Raw genomic sequence first — 18,427 nt, 5'->3', positions numbered from 1 at the left:
CCCGAAAGCTGTGTCTCGGATGGCCCTGGTGTCCAACCTATATTGCTTAATAAAAGTCAGAGGTTGGGACCAGACAGCAGCCTTGCAGACATCCTCCAATGGAATCCCCGACAGGAATGCAGAGGATGCTGCCATTGACCTTGTGGAATGGGACCGAACCCTGCCAGGGACAGGTTTGCCTAACAGTTCGTAGCAGAGGTGGATGGTACCAGCCACCCATTTGGAGAACCTCTGCGCAGACACAGGCAACCCTTTCTTCGGTTCCGAGTAGCATTGGAAAAGTCTCTCGGACCGACTGGAGGCAGCAGTTCTGTCCAGATAAAATGCCAGTGCTCTCCTGACATCAAGAGAGTGCAGGCGTCGCTCCTCATCTGACGTCGGGTTGGATGCGAGAGTGGGCAACACAATGTCCTGGCACATGTGGAAAGCAGACACAACCTTCGGCAAGAAGGTAATGTCCGTACGGAGGACCACCTTGTCCTTGTGGAACCTCAGGAAGGGTTGGTCCCTCCGTAAAGCACAGAGTTTGCCCGCACGGCGGGCAGAGGTGATGGCCACGAGAAAAGCGGTTTTCCAAGTCAATAGTCTCAAGTCCGCTGTGGCCATCGGTTCAAAGGGCTTGGATTGGAGAGCGGACAGTACCGACTCCAAGCTCCAAGCCGGCGTTGGTACCGACACAGGAGGATAAAGGTTGGCACAACCCTTCAGGAACCCCTTCACCAAGGGGTCCTTGAAGAAAGAAACCCTCCCCCCGAACTGGTATTTGGCACAAATGGCAGACAGGTAGCATTTGATGGATGTGAGGGACAGCCCCTCATTCAAAAGTGCCATCAAAAACTCCAGCAACACTGGAGTGGACACCTGTACAGGAGACAAGCCCTTTTGGTCAAGGAAGAGGCAAAATCTCCTCCATTTAAGGGCGTAGGACCGACCGCTGGGTGGAAGGTTTCCTTGCAGCCAGGATGACCGTCCTCACTGCCTCTGGCAGGGCAGTCAGGGCTGTATCCTCCAGGCTACCAGCGGCAGGCTCTCGATGTCCAGGTGGAGAATCCGTCCGTCCTGGATCGACAGCAGGTCCGGACGAGGGTCGAGACGGAGGAAGCATCTCCTGGAGAGGTGGAGAAGGGATGCGAACCACGGCTGTCTCGGCCACCACGGGGTGACCAGGATCGCATGCGAGTGGTCTGTTGTCATCTTGGACACCACCCTGATGATGAGAGGGAATGGAGGGAAGGCGTAGAGGAGCTCCCCCGTCCAGAGGAAAGCGAATGCGTCTCCGAGGGATCCGTCCAATCGCTTCCTGGAGCAGAACTGGGGACAGTGGCTGTTCCGTCTGGTCGCGAAGAGATCGATCCGGGGGATTCCCCACCGGTCGAAGAGGTCGCTGACCGTGTCGGGATGGAGCCTCCACTCGTGGAGATCTGCTGAGGCGGTCTGCCAACTCGTTGTCCTCCCCGGGAAGGTGGATCGCCTGGAGGAGGACGCGTCTCTGGATACACCAATCCCAGATGCAGAGCGTGAGGTCGAGCAGGGTCCTGGATCTGGTACCACCTTGTTTGTTGATGTAATACATCACGGTGGTGTTGTCCGTCCTCAGGAGGACCACCCTTCCTGAGACAACGAACTCGAACGCCCTCAAGGCCTTTTCCACTGCGAGCATCTCCAAAGCGTTGATGTGGAGGAGCTTGTCTTGCACGGACCACCTGTCTTTGACGACAAGGTCGAGCAGGTGAGCGTCCCATCCCTCCAGGGATGCATCGGTTGTCAGAGTCAGTTGTGCCTGGGGCTGATGAAAAGGCATCCCAGTGCAGACGTTGCAGCTGTCGAGCCACCATCTGAGGGAAGCGGCCACCGGCCTCGGTACCGTGAGCCACTTTGACGGAGGGTCCTCCAACGGAGAGAAGACGGAGAGGAACCAGGATTGGAGAGGCCGAAGACGAAGTCTTGCCCAAGGGGTGACGAATGTCGTCGATGCCATGTGGCCCAGGGCGACTTGGACATCTCTGGCTCTCACACTTCTGTGGGAGATGCACGGCCTGAGGGACGTTGTCAAGGCCTGAAAGCAGTCTGGAGGGAGAAAGGCGGAGCATGTTTCGGAGTCGAGGATGGCCCCGATGAACTTGACCTGCCTGGTCGGTGTGAAGTGGGACTTTTCCCTGTTGACGACCAGCCCGAGGGAGTCCAAGAGGTGCAAGGCGAAGGAGATTGCCTCCTGCAGCTCGCCTTGGGATTCGGCTGCAAACAGCCAGTCGTCCAGGTAGGGAAAGACCATGAAGCCCTCCTGATGGAGGTATGCCACCACCGGTGCCATGCACTTTGTGAAGACTCGTGGAGCCGTGGCCAAGCCGAAGGGAAGAACGTTGTAATGGTACGAGTTGGAGCCGACAGCGAAGGCGAGGAATCTCCGGTGGGACTCTCGGATCCCGATGTGGAAGTAGGCGTCCTTCAGGTCAACGGTCGCAAACCACAGGTCCTGGTGAAGCAGAGGCAGAATGGAAGCCAAGGTTACCATTCGAAAACGGCGGTAGTCCAGGAACAGGTTCAATTGCCTCAAGTCCAGGATGGGCCTGATGCCCCCATCTGCTTTCGGTACCGTGAAGTACCTGGAGAAAAAGGCCTGAGGGTATTGGTCGGGCGGCAAAGGGGATATTGCCCCTTTACCAAGCAAGGCGCGCACTTCGTCGAGAAGGGTGTCCGAGGGGGAAGTGGACATGAAGGCTCCAGTTGGAGGGAGCTCTTGGAACTCGAGGGCATAACCCCTACGGACGATGTTGAGAACCCACGAGTCCGATGTTATAGAGGCCCAGGTGTTAACAAAGGGCCTCAGAATGTCCAAGAAGAAGAGGGGTGAAGGAGAGACGAAGCGCGCTACGTCCCTTCAGGTTCTCTTCTTCCCCTGGTCAGTGTCCTGCCGGCGGGACTTGCGGTACCGAGGCGGGAAGTTGCGACGGCCAGAGGAGGAGGAAGACTGGGAGGGGAAGCGGTGTCTTTGGGAGCCCTGTTGTTGGGACTGCCGATCCCGGGGGAAGGTCCCCTGTGACTGACCTTGCGGCTGCCACGGGCACTGACGCTTCCGGAATGGAGAAGCCGGTGTCGAGGACATGCCATGCTTCTTCGCCGCCGCCTTCATCCTGAACTTCCTGTTCAGGCGGTCGTCGGTCTCAGCATGGAAGAGCCCGGTCCCGTCGAGCGGCATGTCTTCGATGGCCGCCCTGACCGTAGGGTTGAGGTCCGAGGCCCTCAACCAGGCGTGGCGCCTAAGTGCCATGGATGCGGACATGGCCCTTCCCGAACAATCTGCCATGTTCCTGGAAGTGGTGATGAGCCAACTCCCAATGGAATGAGTCTCATCCCTGATCTCCACCAGCTGCCTCTGGATGTCATCCGGGACGTCCGGGATGAGGGGGGAGATCCGTTCCATGAGGGTCTGGATATAGGCCCCCATGCAGGCGGTGTAATTGACGGCCTTCACCGTGAGTGCCGCTGCCGAATAGGCCTTCTTGGCCAGGCCATCAACTTTCTTGGCCTCCCGGTCGACAGGGGAGGTCGCCTGCTTCGGAACGAAGCTGTGTTGGGCTCCTTCTACGATCGCCGAGTTCGGCCTAGGGTGGTCGGCCAACCAAGGGCAGCTCGCCGGGGCAACTCTGTAGAGCGACTCCACCTTGTGGGAGGACGCGGACAAGGTGGCTGGGGAGTCCCAGGACCTCTTCACGATGGTCTGAAGAGACGGGAGGAGAGGCAGACAAGGTGGAGTGGGCACTCGTCCGTGCACCCGACGCTCTACCGGGTCCTCCGCATCGTCGTCCGGGGAAGCGAGCTCGATGTCGAGAGCCCTCGCCATCTTGACGACGTGTTCCGTGAAGGACCGGACGTCATCCGACGGGGAAGACGGTTGCGGGTTATGCATCCTCTGCGGCGAGGCCGACACCGAGAGGACGTCTTCATCCGAAGGTGCTTCAGACGGGAGCAAAGGCTCCTCGTCAGAGTCCAAGTCGGAGGAGAGGGGGTCTGTCACCCTGACTTGGGATCTCGGGCGGGATGGAACGAGGTCCGTCGGGGATCGCGAGCGCCTGCGAGGTGGAGATGGCGATCTCTCGTAAACAGATACGGTCGGGACCGATCTGGACGGGGTGCCTTGGTGTACGGGACGGGGGTTCAGCCTGGTGAACTCCTTCATCGCTCTGTCCTCCGAAACCGACAAATAATACCGGCCAGATTGCGCATCGAAGAACAGGTCCGGTATCCCCTGCCTGTGGGGCTGGTCGTCTTCATTGTCGGTCCCAGAGTGGGAAGGCGACCGGTGTTCTGGCGAAGGAAGGAGAGCGGTGTCCTCCGTCCCGTGGACAAAGTCCATGGTGGGCTGAGGCAGCGGCGTGTCAGGCACCGGGGTCCGCCGACCCTCAGGCGTAGGCTCCCGATCGCGTGGGACTGTCGAAGTGGAAGCGCGGGCCCGTTTGGAAGGGGAGCGCTTCTTGTCCTTCGTCCTCGGTGGGTCGGTGGTGGGCCGGTCCTTAGAAGACTTGGACTTCTTCGGGGCAGGATCACGAACCGACTTGTCGTGGTGCCTCTTTTTCCCAGGCCTGGGGACCTCCTCCGTTGGGAAGAAAGGATTGTCCGGGAGGTCTAGGAGGACAGCAGCCGCTGCCGACGAGGAAGGTCTTGGAGACCCTGTCCCTCCCGAAGGCACAGCCAGCTCCTTAGGCTTGGAAGCGTGGCGAGATGCCTTGGATGCCTTGGACGACTTGTGGGGGCGCTTGGAGGGTTCGTCGGTGGCGCTGGGCGGTTTCGAGCCACGGGCCACATAGGAGGTGGCGGAAGGGACTGTCCCGGCCGGGACACACACCACACTTGGGACGGCCTTTCCAGAAGTGGCACTGGACACACTGGCCCGAGAAGATGAAGCGGGGGGCGCGGAGGGTGGGACAGAGGACGACCGTGAACCCCCCTCTTGTACCTTGCCGAGGGCAATCGCCGAAGTGAGCCGGGACTCACGGTTCTTCCGGGCCTGAGACGAGAGGGATCTGCAGAGCAGGCAGGCCTTGGTATCATGGTTCTTGCCAAGGCACAACAGGCAGGAGGAGTGCGGGTCCTGGACGGGCACCTTGCCCCCACAAATGTCGCACTTCTTGAAGGGTGCAGGCATTTTTGAGGTCGTCAAAGCCAGAGGAGAATCCCAAAACGAGGTCAACAGTCCGAAAGTCCGAAGTTACCAGGGGCGGGAGACAAAGAATGGTCAAGAGTACAGTCCGAGGTCAAAAAACGAAAGTGATTCCAAGCAAGCGAAGCAAGCGAAAGTTCCCTGAAGCAGCTAGCGCGGCGGAAAAAAGGAACTGGGGAAAAGAGCGGGAAGGCAGGGGCCTTATAACGGGTGGGCGGAGTTACCGCCAAAAAGTTTCAATATGTTGCAGAGTAAACTCTGCCCAGTGATTCCAGTAGGTTCCGAGCAGCACTGCGCAGGCGCAGTGAAACCCATTTGTATGATTCGCAGAGACCACGAAGAAGAACTGGTGTTCTCACAAGTATACTAGCAAAGTTGTATAACTTTTTTTCAAATGTTTCCACTGCTTGTCATTAGTACTGAAATATCCTGTGTATGTTATTTGTATTAAAGCAAGTGTATTAAAGGAATTTATAAATACAGTAGTTATATCTCAATGAAGAGTACATAACATACTTCTTTACCTTATCCCAAATATATTTCATAGGTCAATGCCTGTTTACATTTCTTTGCCTATCTTGATATAACTGTCCCTCATTATACAACTTCATTTGCAGTTTGTGTATTTGGCAAGCATTGTCTTAATTTATGCAGATTTTTTCATTACCATAAAATGTGTGATTTGAAGACAATTAAATGCAAGTCTCCTCATGCCTCCCCAATTCCTGAATTTCACTCTAAGTCTCAGCAGAATGGTTTGGATTACACATATATAAATGCTACATTATCTCCATAGTTTGAAATAACACACAGGCTCATATGTATGCAATTTAGAAACAAATGTTCTCAAAATTGAAAGTGACTTTTCTTGACATGATGTAATGTATATTTATCCTATATTTTCAATGATATTACATCTATTTTATACTAAATTTATGCTTCTTGAAACTTCTATAATATAGATGACATGTTTTATAATTAAGTTATTCTAACACAGTTCAAACAATCCATTTGCTAATAACAGATACAGAATGCTATGGACTCCTGAGATCTGTAGCTTGTTGTGGCACCAGAGCTCTCTAACAGAGGTTAAATATTTCACAAAACTACAAATTCCATAATTGCTTTGATCCATGGCAGTACAGTGGTGTCAAACTGCATCATTTCTGCAGTGTAGATTCAGCCTGAATCACCCCACTATCCATATTGAAAGTAACAAAAACATGAGGAAGAAGTCAAAGTCTAAAACAAATATTCTTACCTGCTGAAGAACAGCTGCAAGGGAATTCCTATCTTTTTGACTAACACCATCTTTCAATAAGCGAGCAAGGAGTTCTGGCTTCTTGTAGGTCTTTAGTGCCAATAAGTGAATCACTCTATCCCTATATGGCCGCTGAGAAATACTGTTATGTGTATGGGTCTTGCGTATCGTACTTGCAGGGTTGATGGGCGTGGACCTTTTCCTCTCAGGCACTGCATCTGGAATACTTTGTGGTGCTTTCCGAATTTGTACTCGTTTGCCTATGTGTAAGATAAAAAAGATTATTTCCTTCACATTTCACCTAAGAAAAATAAGTTATCCAAAATTTGGTGCCAATTAGATAATTGGAGTGAAAACAAAATCTCAAAGTAAATTTTATATTATACTGATAATACAGAACATCATCATTTGAGACTATACAAATTGATCATCTTGGATCCAAAACACACTGCAGAAATAATCCAGTTTGAGACCACTTTAACTGCCCTGGCTCAATGCTAGGGAATTCTGGAAACTAGTTTTGTGAGACATTTAGCCTTCTCTGTTAGAGAGCTCTGGTGCTACAATCAACTACAACTCTCAGGATTCCCTAGCACTGTGCCAGGCCAGTTAAAGCAGTCTCAAACTGTATTATTTCTGAAGTGTGTTTTGGGCCTTAGAGAGTTATTATTTTCTTGATTCTAGCCTATAGGATTATCAAGAATCACATTTTCTGTTTTTTATCATTGCAGTCAAAAACTAAAATCCCTGTGGTATATTTGTGATGGACACAATGAATCATGCTTTATAATTTTTGTTAACAAGCCTAAGTAATAACTAGCCCATCTCTTATCAAAACTGAGCTTTAAAAATTCAATTATCAGGGACTGGTTAAAATATAAAGATATTTTGAAAATGGTGGATGGAAAATTAATAATAAAAACAAGAGAGGAAATGAATAAAGAAGGATTAAATGTAAATTGGTACCTATATTATCAACTGACAGAAAGATATAAATCAGATGAAAGACAATTTGGAATAACATTTAAAAAAACAGAATTAGATTTGCTCATATTAGATAGAGGAAAAAAGAAAATTTCTAAATTTTATAATCTTTTATTAAAGCTAGAATTAGAGCAAGAACAAATAAAACATCACATGATACAATGGGCCCAAAATATTGGAAAAAAATATTCAATTAGATTCATGGGAAAGAGCATGGGGACAAGATTTAAGATTTACGTTATGTGCAGAGATAAAAGAAAATTATTATAAAATGCTATATAGGTAGTACTTAACTCCAAACAGATTGGCAAAAATATACAAAAGTGAGAAAGTTAACTGTTGGAAGTGTGGGAAAGAAGTGGGAAGTCTTTATCACATGTGGTGGACGTGTCCTAAAGTGTATAAATTTTGGACGGAAGTACACAAAAGAATAACAAAAATAGTGCAATTAGAATTACAGATGTTGCCAGAAATGTATCTGCTAAATATAATAGAGAACAAAGAAGCCAGAAAGAAAATTAAACCGTTACTATATTTAATTACATCTGCCAGAATCACGTTGGCAAAATTCTGGAGAAATGAAAAGACACCAGAAATAGAAGAATGGTTAGAGAAAAGTTTAGAAATGATTGAAATGGATTTCTTGACAATGAAGCTTAAGGAAGATATACGAAAAGAAGAGGACCTAACTTGGTTAAATTTGAAAGAATTATATACAAAAGGGAAATTAAAGTGTTAAAGTAATAATGTAACAAAGGAATAAGCTTAAAAGGAAGATAGAAGTGTGGTGGTGAAACAATCCATCTTGAATACAAGAGTGAACCATGATGGATAAGTGTACAATTTTAGATAAGTAAGCAAGAGAGGTGGTAATAATTGAGAGACAAAGGAGATAAATGTAACCTTATTGAGGAAGGTAAGTAAAGTAGCTAAGATAGGCAACAGATATTCAATGTTTAAGATGTTGAAGGAGGGGAATCGAAGGGTACAGTGTAAGAAACAGAGGTATGAATAAGATGTTAACTGCGGTTACTCATTTTTAATTGTATATAATTTAATAAAGATTAATAAAAGAAAGTGCTTATTATACTATGCTTTCAGCTTAGTGGCAAGTGGGATGAAATATTTTGATTGTATCTGTTGCTAGACCATCTTTATCCACTCTGCAATCCTCTCAAGGCAAGTCATTACTAAGATAATTATAAAACAGATATATTAAAATAAAAATTACTATCCACAATTCAACAATAGTTTTAAAAAACAAAATAAAAAAAGAAAATTGATTTATAATTGTTTTTCCCATTTAGATTCCACAGGTGAAAACAGATGTGAACTAGGTTTTTCAAACATACACAAGGGAGCTAAGTGCTATCCCTTAGGAAAATGAGAGGGGCACCACTGAAGAGGTTTTGTTTCTTGGCCCTGCTACTTTTCTGGACCTTATTGTTGGACCCAAAAGGAGGCCCCAGGGACCAGTTTTAACAGCAGGCTGATATAGGGGTAGCTGGTCCTTCAAACAACTTGTTCCTAAGGTGAGAACCTGAGTAGTGCAGTGGTTTGTGTGTCAACTAAGATTCCAGGAGACCAGCATTTGAATCCCCAAATGGAAATCCAGTGGGTACTGTTAAACTACTCATATTCTCTTAACCGAAGAGAAAGGCAATGGCAAACCTCTGAATAAATCTTGCCAAGAAAAATCATACAGTCACTCCAGGTGCTGCAGACCAAACACAGAAGCACAAACACACACAAACAAATCTAAACCCTTCTAGATTACCATGGTTTCCTGGGGAACCTTACAGTCCTGTCTTTGAATTACATCCCTTTAAATGCAGACTCTAGATTTTAAGCTGTCATAGGAACTGGCTCAATGTCCTTCTATTTGCACTTTCCAAATTCTAAAATCTGTAAATGTTGCAAAAGTCACTCTCAAGTTAAACCAAATTTTATTTGGCAACTTTTGGAAATCTGCAAATAGATCTAGAAAACTTTCCCCTTTGATAAATGAAACATATGATTTACTATTTATTATTTGGAAACTTCTAGAGGTAGGTCTCTTCAGTTAAGCCTCCCCCATACTGGATGTGTTCAGTACGGTTCCTGCTCAGACTTCCTCAGTTTCATATCTGCCAGAGTAGCCAGCAACTAAGGAAATTGAGCATAGCAATACAGTCATCCCTCCACATTTGCGGCTTTGACTTTTGCAGATTTGATTAACATGTTCTATCTCAAAATCTCTAGATCCTCCAGCATGACTCTATGTCCAACTTCCACCACAGGTTGCACTGGAGGACTTAGGGGTTGTACAGACCGGCATAAAGAGCCGGCGTGGGGGCAGAGTGGGGGCGTGGCAACTGCATGCCAGCAGCCTCGACTCTGCCCCCACGCTGGTGCTATGCCACCCAAGCAACCACATGGCAGGTGGCATCACACCATGTCTTCAGGACAGCGTTTACACAGGCAGAGCAATTCCTATATGTGTGAGACCACGAAGAACCAATGGTTTCTAATCTCCTATTTCTACCTGACTTTAACTGTGTAAGCCATGATTCCAGGGAATGTCCCTTACTGTGAAAAATTGTTTCACTAAATATTTTGTTGATAACTGCATTCTGGAATGCAATCCAAAGAGAATCTGTTTTCTTTATGGTGAACTGAAGTCATTTTTACATCAGTCATATTTTTATTTCCAGCTAGACTTTAAAAGGACTAATTGGGTCCAAATAGTGGGTTGATTCTATCAAAACAAACAGGTTAAGCACACAGGGCAAGTGTAATAATAACTTTAGCATCCACTTTATGACAGCTATTTGGAGAAGCACCCACACAAAGAATGCATGAGTTGTTGATAATGGGCTAATACCAGGTATATCAGAAACAATGACACTGATAGAAAATTCGAAGAGCCCAGCCAGATAATTCTGCATGTTGGAAATCACATTCTACTTCCCACAGAGTATAAACTACTAAAATTAGCTGATCACTATGCTCAGACTGTAGCCCAAATTATTAGTAATATTTTTTGAGCATGGCGTATTCTACATGCACATACACTTAATTTAGCAATTAAAACCACTCTGTAAAATCCCACCCATCATTTGTTCTGTTATCACAGGTTCTAAACGAGAGGGAAAACCCTGAGCCTATTTCCATCAAACTGCAAAAGACTTCCAAACAACAGTAGGTCTGTGTTTCTGTGTATGTGTATGCACTGCCCTAGACACAGAAGTTCCATTATATGGTGAGGGATGTTCATATCTAAAGACAACTTCACATGCAACATGTGTTAAATCATGGAAAAGATGGTTATGAGCAAACAAGGAACAACTTGAGATTAAGCTGGAGTGGGTCAATTTTAGACACTTCCCTCCCACCCTCAATTAGCACTGTTTAAAAACAAAGTCTTAGACCTCTCTGCAGTAAGGCAGGATTCACTGCAGTTTCATTATTTTACATTTTAACTGTTATAACAAGCTAATATAGAAGGGGACAAAATACAGTCATACCTACATATGGTCCACCAGGTTTTATGACCTTTGTACTTCGATTGCGAGACTCTTCTTCTGCTTGGGTCATACGTTCTCTAGTCATTTGGTAAGAATCATTTGTTGCACATACTGTAATTTTGTCCTGTATAACTCCCAAGCAACTGAGCTGTGAGGATCCAGTACTAAGCAAGAATATATAAAACAAAACAAAACAAAAATAAAACAAAAAAGCGTTAAAAATATCTTGAATATAGAGTTCAGAATTTAGCTTTAAAAGACACTTTTGCATTTCTCTCTAGCCATTTAAAGCCAATTTATACTCTAAAAATAAATTCATCTGTCAGTGTTACAGAAATCTGTTTCATTTGCTTCTATAGATATACCAATGGCAGCAAAAAAGAGATCTGATTTTGTTTCTTAGAACAAAAGCACCATTACATAGATAATATAGGAGCAGGCCTTTTTGATGAGACCAAATGTCCTCCCACTCTAGAATTCTAATTTAATCAGAAATCTTATAACCAGGGCTTGAAAGTAACAACCCTCCTTTGCTGCTGATCCCTCCCCATTTTAGGAGATGATATTTAGAAGCACACTGCCACAGAACCTTGAACTTCCAAAAAAATGATTGCAACTGGTAGCTTTGTGAATTTGTCTGATGCCCCTGAAGTACTTAATTTTAAGTACAGTCAGTTTCAGATTTGAGGTTTTGATTTCTCCTGACTTTGTAGCTTTGTAACAAGTTCAACCTTTTCACCTCCCCTCCTTACCCATCCTCCCAGCCAGCCAAAACCAACACTGTACATTCTGCTTTGCCAAACTTTGCATCTTCCTCATTTCCAAAGAGTTTCCCATTGAATCCGATGTTTGCAGCCAAAGGGCATTCTCTGTGGCAGCCTCGCAATCGTGGAACGCTCTCCCTGAGGAGCTCCGCTTAGCCCCCTCCCTGGAGTCGTTCAAGAAGAACCTGAAGACTCATTTATTCCGTCAAGCTTTCCCTCACATGTCCTGACTGTATTTCCCCTATATACTGTGTGTTGTATCGTATGGATTTTTAGATTGTTTAGAAATTTTTGATTGATTCTATGTGGATTTTAATGATGTATAGTTATGCTGGTTTTAATTGGGGTGTTTTTATTGTGAAGTTTGTTTTTTTAACTTGTATTGTATTGCATTTGTATTGCCTATAAACCGCCGTGATCGTGGGAACGGCGGTATAGAAATAAAATTTCAATCAATCAATTTCAATCAAAAGCAACACCTTCTCTTCCCTTTGTGGTGATGGCTGTAAACATCAGATTCAGAGTGGAAAGACTTTGGAAATGAGGAAAATGCAAAGTCTGTCAAAGTGGGGAAGATACTGTGTTGCTTTTGTCTGGCCAGGAGGGAAGAGGAAAGAGGGTAGATCCTTTGTACTGCTGCTAACATATTGAAAGTGGAAGCACTTTGGAAATGTGGGGAGACTATGCGATTCAAGGCTGCAATGAGTGTTATGGGTAGTGCTCTTGGTGGGAGAGGACTCTTTATAATTCATTGGGGGGGGACTAACAAATTCTTGGGTTTTCCACTTTTGTGGGGGTCCTTGGCCCCTAACCCCATGAAAGTGGAGGGGGTGACTTTACTCTTCTTGGTTTGCCCTGAGTCAATTGCCAAAACTTTCATTTTGTTTGTATTTGGAGAAAAACCCAAATTCTAGTACTATGAGAAGCAGAAAATTTTCTTTATCAACTTTTTCTGTACTCTACAAATGTTTACAAACCTATCTCACCCCTCACACTCATCCCTCCCCCCAAAAAAACCTACAACAACCCATAAGCTCTTCTTATTTGGCTACCATTTTGTAATTCTACAATGTTATTTTTTGAGACAGGACAACAAGAACTTTGTATGTGCGTGTCTTCATGTTGCCTGCCAACTAATGGTAACCCCATGAATTTCTTAAGGTTTTCTTAGGTAAGGATTACTCAGAAGTGGTTTTGCCAGGTCAGATCATAAATGTGGCATTACAACACCAGAGATTTTATTTTGAATTATCTTCTTTAACCCTTTCACTCCAAAAACATCTTGGTTTGTTCAGAGCTTGTTCCCTCTAACCATTCCCTCTAACCATGTCTTTTAAGTCCTTCATATCCCAGTAAATAACAGTAACATATGTGATGCTTTGATAGCAAACATTACAAATGGCAGTAAGCTGCCTTGAGTCCCTGTACTGGGAGGAAGGTGGGGTATAAATAAACATAATAATAATAATTCAAAATGTACATAGATGAACTAAACTTTCAATAAAATCTGTGTATCAGAGTAGTATGTTGTATTTTTTTGAAATGACATCAGAATTGTTTCTAAAAGGACACAACATTGCATACTAAAATTCTTTAATGCATTTCAGCCAATACATACATTCCTTTCATTCTATTCTACAGGAAAGACATGATTCATCAGTAATATCCTGGGTGCGTTCCCCATTTTTAGCAGGCTGACTAATAAAAGTAAAAAAGTTCTTCCCACCTGTTCTTTATAAAAGTGTGAGCTCGTGGAACATCTCTTAAGAGTCACATGTATATTTCTGCTACAAACACAAAAGCCATTCTATAATGTACATTAAATAGAATATTATGGCAAATATATTTGAGAGCAGAAGCTGAAGAACTGACATCTCTGTTAAACCAACACAGTAAATTCCAAACAAGATGATTTCCCCTCAGATATATAACTGTACCAATAAGAAGCCATAGCATATTTAATCTTGGCTTAAATATGCCATTTCCTGAATGGAGAGGATTCTTCTTTAATTGCTCACTGCAACAATTTTTCAGATGACAACAATTGAAAAACACTACAATTTTAGTTCTCCATCGGGAAAAAATTACCTTGAAACAGTTTGCTGGACGCAGTCAAAACTTCCCTGAGGATTATCTTTGCCAACATTTGACAAATAGAAATTAAAAGTATGCACTTCATTTGGGAGATCAGTTTTGGGAATCTTGACAAGCTGAAAAAAGCAATTAAAAATATGGCTCACACATGCTTACGTGTAATATTAGAATTATTAACTATCAACATATATCTTACCATATTCACAGCAAACCTGCAATATAGGACACTATTTCTATTTAACAGAAAGGAGCTGGAACTGTGATGACAACTCACCAAAGCGGCACCTAACCAGTTCAAGATAGAACTGGACACAAAGATACTAGCTAATTTCTACATTTACAGATAGTGCAGAATCCATTATCCAACATCCTTCTACTCATTAGATACAGAATACATTGAAATTAATTTAGGAAATACTTCCTGACCTCTAGGGGAGCCAAAAAGTTGCAGTCACTTTACACTCATCTTTATATTGTTCATTTACAGTGAAAGCCCATCTCACCCCAAAGGTATATTTGCAACCTATTTCCTCCCTTACCTATTGCTTTATGACAAAGGAAACAGCCAGCATTTAAAGACTATGGGTCATAGGACACAGCAGTAGGGATATTAGGTGGCTGACCTCTCAGCACTGCATAAATTCTGGACTTGACATACTATACACTTTACTTTATCATAATAAAAGTTACAGTAATTTTCTCATCTATAAATGCTGAAAATACACCTAAGTCAAGACTAAATCTTGACTAGCATAATAAACTAGACCATTTCCTTGGGACTGTACTTCACAGAACAGTAGCCAAGCAGGTACATATTTCCAAGAGAAAAGATGCTAAGGCTTTTAACTGCATCTTCTTTTTTCCAGAGAAGCTGTTGTTACATTGTTAGTAACAAAATATAAGTGAGAAGAGCCAATATCTTTCCATGAGAATTACACAAATACTAACACTGATACTTTTTCTCAAGTTCAAAATTTCATGATTTTAAATACGTTTTTCAAAAGTGGGTTCACAAGTAAACCTGCTGCTGAAGTTAGCTTCAAAATTACTCAGGAACTAGCAACTTCTATGAATAGCTTTTATACAGAAGAGTAATGTGTCCAGGATAATACAACTATGCTGTTTCACTGTTGCCAACCAATACTGTACTATATCCTAACAAAATCATGAAGGCTGTACTGCATAACTATAAATATACACAAAGGGTGATTGTGGTGGCCATCTACAACAACACAGGGTATATGGAGGAACTGGTAAGCATCATGAGAAAATGAGTAAAAAGGGATCTCTCTCAAAGCTTTTATCCATGTCCAGCAAAGTAAGCTACACATTGTCCCCTCCCAGCAAATATGGGAATGCTGTAAAACAGGTTATCAGCAGGCTGCTATAATAGAAGACATCCATACCATGCCTTAAGTACTGCTTTTGTGGGAAAATTGCACAATCCTAGCCCCTAGCTGAAGGTCAGAATAGGAACTTGGAAAAGGAATATACTAGATTCACTCCGGGAGTTCCCCTTTCTTTGGGTAGCAGGCAATACATGATGAATAAATCAGATGACAGACAGAGGCTTCATTCTCTGCAAGAACCGACTCACAAGGCAGATTTTCCAGTTACAGAACTGTAGAAAAATATTGGGGGGGGGGGGTTCCTAAATATTACCTTCAATTTATTCTATGATCCAAAAGGGAGGAAATATTCTGCTATACTTGTGACTCACTGTTGAAATGCATTTACAGGACACTACTAGCTATACGAGAGCCAGCATGTATTGGTTTAAGCATTGGACTATGACTCTGGAAACCAGGGTTCAATTCCCTGCTTAGCATGGAAACCCACTTGGGTGACCTTGAGTTAGTCGGACACTAACAGCCCCAGAAAATTCCATTATAGGTCTGTAGGGTCACCATAAGACAGAAATGATTTGAAGGCACACAACAACTAGCTATAAATACTTTCCCTGAATGCATTCATTATCCAGAATCCAGCCATGCTTTTACTTCCAAAGAAATAAGGTTACAGAATGTGCTACTTAGGCTGCAATCCTATACAGTACCTATTTACCTAAAAACAAGCTCAGTGGGGGTTGCCTCTGAATATGCTCTATAAACTTTTCCAAGGTGTTCCCCTCAACTTAATTACTAAGTCAGACTACAATTAGCTATTTTAAAGACATTTGGGGGTCCTTTTAAAAGACAAAAAGTGATGTGCTTTATAAAAAGACAGATATAAAAGTTGGACTTATTTGTTAAAGTTTATGCAGGTACTTGAATGGTGTGGGACATAACCTGATTTTCTTCCTTGTATTTCTTCAGTAAAATATAATGGATGGTAACAGTTTTGAAAATACAGAAACAGCTACAGTCCATGCTATTGCACAGATTATACAGAAGGAAATCCAGATAATCATTAAGTATACAGTATACAGGAGAGGCAGCTGATTATAGTGTCCTAGATCCCAGTGGATACACATCTAACATGTGTTTGCAAATCTCCTTGTTGCATTTACATTTTATGTTTTTAAGCTGTAGGGATGGGTTTTCAAGGAGTATGCATGGAAATTCATTGAGTGCATGGTAGCCTTTCAGTACCCTCCCATAACCTCAAAAGCATGTGATGTGCATTCAAAACTTGAAAAAATGTTCATGGATAAATAACACTATTATTGATATAATGTGTACAAATATGTTCTATAAATACAACAATAAATTATTGGTATAAGCCAATAGCATTGTTTTCCCGGGACTAAAATTACATAAATTAAAATAAAATATCATAAGCATTTTTATTTATTTATTTATTTATTTATTTGTTGCAAACAGAAGAATACACACATGCACACCACAGTGCTTGAAAACACTAACAACAACAATTTTTAAAAGAACAAAAAAGACTCCTGATGTCAAAATGAACATGTTAGGTAGGCCAGCCTGTCTTGGAAGCGCATTCCACAATCAGCCTACCATAAGGAAGGCACTCTCCCTTTTAGACTTCTGTCTAACTATAAGTGATGGCACATGGAATAGGGCTTCTTAAGACACTCTCATGGCTCACCAAGAAATACATGGGAGAAGATGTTTCAAGTATCTTCATCCCAAGCCATTATGGCTTTAAAAGTTAAAACCAGCACTCTGAAATGAGTCTGGAAATGCAGTGAATGTGAATTCAGCTGATAAACTGCTAGTTTAACATGATTAAATTACTCTAATTAACCCCCCCCCCAAAGTCCCCTATTCCTTTGGGGGAGCACAACCTTTCCATCCAGTCTATTATCATGCCCAAAAAACTGATATAGGATAATCACAGTCTCACCTGAATTTCACAAAAAGAAGAGATAATGCTAGTTGCTATCTGCATATTAATAATAAATAATAATAAAATTTTTATTTGTACCCCGCCCTTCCAAAAGATCAGGGCGGCTAACAAAGTGCACCAAAGTGCAACAACATACAGGTTAAAATCACATAAATTACCAACAATCCTAATGGTATTGAATATTGGCAAAACCCTACACCAAATCTCTAGATAATCTCTCCAGCTATTTCATGTAGATGATAATCAGCAAGCAGGATCCTAAAGCAAAACTGCCATGGGGCTGAACACTGCTTCTTTAGCACGGCTCTCTGGAACTGGCCACGCAAATAGGAATGGAATTACTGCAAAAACAGTGCTCCAACAGTCAACTAGGACAGCCTCTTAATGGTATAAAAAGCCACCAAATAACAAGTCCAAGTGTCATACTCCCTCTGCCAACAAAGACCATTCCATAGGAAGGGCAAGAGAGGTTTGATACCAAAAACATGTTGAAAGCCCAGCTAAATGAGTAAAAGAAGTCAGTATTATCCAGAGCAACTGCACCACCATTGAGGACAATGGAATTTCACCTGATGCATCTTCCCTCCCTCTCTGCTTTCACCAGAGTTTGTGGGCAGATAGCGGCAAGGGACCTCTGCTGCCACCAGTGGTTCCTCCTCCTCCCCCTAGGTTTCTTCCCACCCAGTGGGGATCCTGCACCAGTGTGTGTGTGTGTGGGGGGGACTTCCGGGGCTGGGGAACCGGGCGTGTGGGCCAGAAAAGAGCCTGTGTGGGCTGGGAAAATGGCCACGCGGGTGGGGGAGGTGTCACACAGGTCATGGAAACAGCTGCCCAGAGACCCCCTGAAGCCTGGAGAATTTCCTGAGGCCCAGAGCAGCCCCCCACATGGCCCCAAGGAGCAATCTGCAGGGGGCCCCACACCCTCCCAGGGGCTCCACTGCTTCCACCTCCTCCCTCTTCTTCCTGCCTCCTTCACTCTCCTCTTCCTTCCTCCTCCTCTTCCTCCTCTTGCCTCTTCTTTCCTTTTCCTGCCTCTTTCGCCCTCTTTTTCCTTCCTCCTCCTACTCCTCCCGGCTTGCCATCCAAGGATGCTTAAATGCATGGATGGCAAGTCCACAGATAGGGAGGGCCCACTGTATTAATCTGTATGACTTTGCTTACAGAAAGTTTCCCAGTCCCCTATTCTGAAGCTACCAGTGCCCCACAAAGGGAAACTGCCACAAACTTCCTTAAGGCAGAGTTCTTTGCCACATTACCTGCTAAAACACTACTATATTTATATAAAGATATTTAGACACATTAGAGCCAGCATGAAATAGTGGTTTGAGTGTTGGACTAGGATTCT

The 18,427-nt window shown here is 44.0% G+C and overlaps 1 protein-coding gene across 3 annotated transcripts in view; it reads right to left on the bottom strand.

Moving 5' to 3' along the window:
* ELL2 (elongation factor for RNA polymerase II 2) overlaps positions 1-18,427 on the bottom strand; it is a 56,395-nt gene that overhangs the window by 19,410 nt on the left and 18,558 nt on the right. For 2 of the 3 annotated variants that reach the window (XM_042448327.1, XM_042448326.1), the window contains exons 3-5: positions 13,762-13,883; positions 10,910-11,073; positions 6,420-6,679 (exon numbers count right to left, since the gene is read on the bottom strand). In XM_042448327.1, coding sequence (XP_042304261.1) covers positions 6,420-6,679; positions 10,910-11,073; positions 13,762-13,883 — 546 coding nt within the window. The remainder of the gene's footprint in view (positions 1-6,419; positions 6,680-10,909; positions 11,074-13,761; positions 13,884-18,427) is intronic. The other variant, XM_042448328.1, reaches the window with a different exon arrangement.

The sequence above is a fragment of the Sceloporus undulatus genome, chromosome 2 (genome assembly GCF_019175285.1).
Source record: "Sceloporus undulatus isolate JIND9_A2432 ecotype Alabama chromosome 2, SceUnd_v1.1, whole genome shotgun sequence".
Taxonomy (NCBI): Eukaryota; Metazoa; Chordata; class Lepidosauria; order Squamata; family Phrynosomatidae; genus Sceloporus; species Sceloporus undulatus.
This window is presented reverse-complemented; position numbering and strand designations above follow the sequence as displayed.